The sequence below is a fragment of the Cryptomeria japonica genome, chromosome 10 (genome assembly GCF_030272615.1).
Source record: "Cryptomeria japonica chromosome 10, Sugi_1.0, whole genome shotgun sequence".
NCBI classification, from domain to species: Eukaryota; Viridiplantae; Streptophyta; class Pinopsida; order Cupressales; family Cupressaceae; genus Cryptomeria; species Cryptomeria japonica.
In genome coordinates, this window is record NC_081414.1 from 903,139,982 (window position 1) to 903,142,836 (window position 2,855).

The window sequence follows — 2,855 nt, forward strand, 5'->3', positions numbered from 1 at the left end:
AGATAAATTACGTGGCAGCCAACGATTGGCCAATTGTTAGGGTGGGACCCACAATACGTCAGATGACGTCATCAGCCGGCAGATGATTGCGGCTTAGCTGAACAACCGCCGGTCGTTTAGCGTGCAACCGCGTTCCGCCGCCGAACGGGAAAGGATATATATACATATAATATATTTTTACGGAAGTATATACACATTACGTATATGTCTAAGATTGCAGGCGGACATCATCGACGGCAAGTATCTCGTTCCTAGGAGTTGGGGTTGAATCTGGGGCGTCCACGTGGCTGATTGATCAGCCGTTTAGGAATGTTAAGCGAGTTTTTAATTAGTGGGGAATTAGTCTTTGATTTGGGTTAGTGCCTGTGTATGGTATATAATGGATGAGGGGGGCAAGCGTAAGATCCAGAGTGGTGAGGTTGAGTGAGTTTTTTTTCTGGTTTATGCGCCCTGAAGCAATCCCCTTTCTGTAAATCCCTCTTCTTTGCATCCCATTCTGTATTCATTCGTCTTCTTCAGAGGGTCCCAATTTTTGTTTTGAGAGTCTCGGAGCTTTTCTGTTATTTTTTTAAATACCCAAAAGCTTCAGAAGTAGTGGATGTTTCAGATCCGGATCCAATTTGATTTCTCTGCTTTTCTTTTCTTGTTTTATACTACCCATCAGATGCAATTCTGCTCTGTGTAATAAATATTTAGTTTGTCATATTTGTGGGTTTTTTTTTCTTTCTTAATTTTAGTGTTCCCTGGTTGTGGGTTTGATTCATCATCCAGGTAGTTTAGGTGTATAAGGATTTAGAGGAGCATTTGTTGTTCCATTAGAGGCATCGTTTCAGAGCCTCTGCAAGGGAAGAGGAATATTTTTTAAGACCTCGTCCCTTTTTTAATTTTCTGAAATTCAGGCAAGATTGTTTTTTGACCTTGCTCTGAATTGTGTCTTCTTTTATATTTTGTTGGGTCATTTTATTTTAGGCTGTAGTTTAGGCATATAATACTGGCAGTCACAGGTGCTTGTTTGATTTCTAATTTTGACATAAATCAGCAACACCTGAGGTGTGGAAGTCCTTTGTAGAATTCCAAAATTTGCCACAGGTTTGATCATAGTGCTAACATGGCAACAGCTAGGGCAGACTTTAATAATAGTAGCAGCACAGATTTGTTCATGAGTGAGGAGTTGTTGAAAGCACTTGCACAGAATGCTTTTGCAGCTTCAAGCTCACAGCTTTTTGAAGAATCTGCATCCAGTTCATCTTCCCCTGTTAATGAAGATGTGGGTTTAGGTAGTCTAGGAGCCAGAGAGAGATATGTGCCCTTTTCTGGACCTGGTTTTTCATATGGGTCTTGCTCATTTCTCCCTAATGGAGATGGATGCAACCAGCCTGATGGTCTGGTGTGGTGCCCAAATTTTCAAGGGCTAGAAGCCACCACCAGCCAGGCTGGGGATTCCATTTACGGGTCTAGTCTACAGCAGCCTCCTCTGGCTCTGTATCAGTTGTTCCCAATACACCAGATTCAAGCCCAGCTGCAGATCATACAAGAGCAAGAGCAGCAGCAACTTCTATGGAAGCAACAGCAGGAGCAGGCAATGGCTTATCAGCAACAATCACAATTCAGGCAGTGGAATGATGCAGTGGCAGTAAATCACCACCATCACCTTGGCCCTAGAAGCCAGCCCATGAAGCATGTGGGTAAACCACCCAATGGTGGTTCTGGTGTCTCCAAGCCCACCAAACTTTACAGAGGGGTAAGACAAAGGCACTGGGGCAAGTGGGTGGCAGAGATTAGGTTACCTAGGAACAGAACAAGACTATGGCTTGGGACCTTTGATACAGCAGAGGAAGCAGCCATGGCCTATGACAAGGCAGCTTATAAACTGAGGGGTGAACATGCTAGGCTTAATTTTCCAGCCTTGAAGCATCTTTTGCAGGGAGATTCAAGCCCATCTTGGCTGGGGAATTCACTCTTTTCCCCTGCCAAACCCGTGCTCCAATCTTCTGTTGATGCCAAACTGCAGGCAATTTGTGAAAGCTTGAAACAACAACAACAACCACCTCAACAACCTTCTGTGGGTAATGAAAACAGCAGTACCAGTACAACATCATGTGTTTCTGAGGAGGAACCAACATGTGCAGATGAGAGTTTGGGCTCTGTGGGACTGTGTGGTGATGTGAAGAAGAACGATTTTGTATCTGTGAAGTCCGAGTCTCCATCATCTTCTGATAGTAGTAATGACTCCACCATCACTGTAATGAGTTCAGCTGGTGGGTCGGGCACTCCATCAAGAGGATGTAATTCGGAGGCAGAGGCAGAGACAGAGATAGAATCAGATACCTTTTGTAGCACACCATCCTTCTCTCCATCAATGTGGGCAGAGCTTGATGATTATTTGCTAACTATTCCTCCCTTTGAGGCAGACATGAACTGGGACTTGTTGTCCTCTGTAGCTTAGACATGACATTTTCTTCTTTGCTGTTACTGTTAGGATAAATCCATGAACTCTACATCACAGGCTTCTGCAATTTATTAGACTATAGTTTATGTAATTATACTTATATGTACTCTGTAATAGGGGCTGGCATGCCCTATAAATAAAAAAATTATTTGGTGCAAGGAAAGGCTTGTTTGTTGCATAATTTTGGGTTTCTTTGTATCAATCATTTGCGCAACTGATAAGGAATAGTCATTTAAAAAAACTTGGTGATTAATATTAATAATTAGGAGAGCTTAAGAATGGTTCATGGGATAGTAAAACTGTAATGAAAAATAAAGAATACCGAATGAAAGAACAATTGTTCAATTGACTAATATATCCAATTTCCTGAAAATCTTTACTGCCAGATCGAACGGTTTGTGGTTCT

General features: G+C 42.4%; 1 protein-coding gene across 1 annotated transcript; it reads left to right on the top strand.

Annotated features, from left to right (window-relative positions):
* Positions 1–383: 383 nt before the first annotated feature.
* Positions 384–2,630, top strand: LOC131032026 (ethylene-responsive transcription factor ERF055). Its single transcript, XM_057962929.2, has one exon. It carries the CDS (start codon positions 1,109–1,111, stop codon positions 2,444–2,446), a length of 1,338 nt encoding a protein of 445 aa, XP_057818912.2. The 5' UTR covers positions 384–1,108; the 3' UTR covers positions 2,447–2,630.
* The last annotated feature ends 225 nt before the right edge of the window (positions 2,631–2,855 follow it).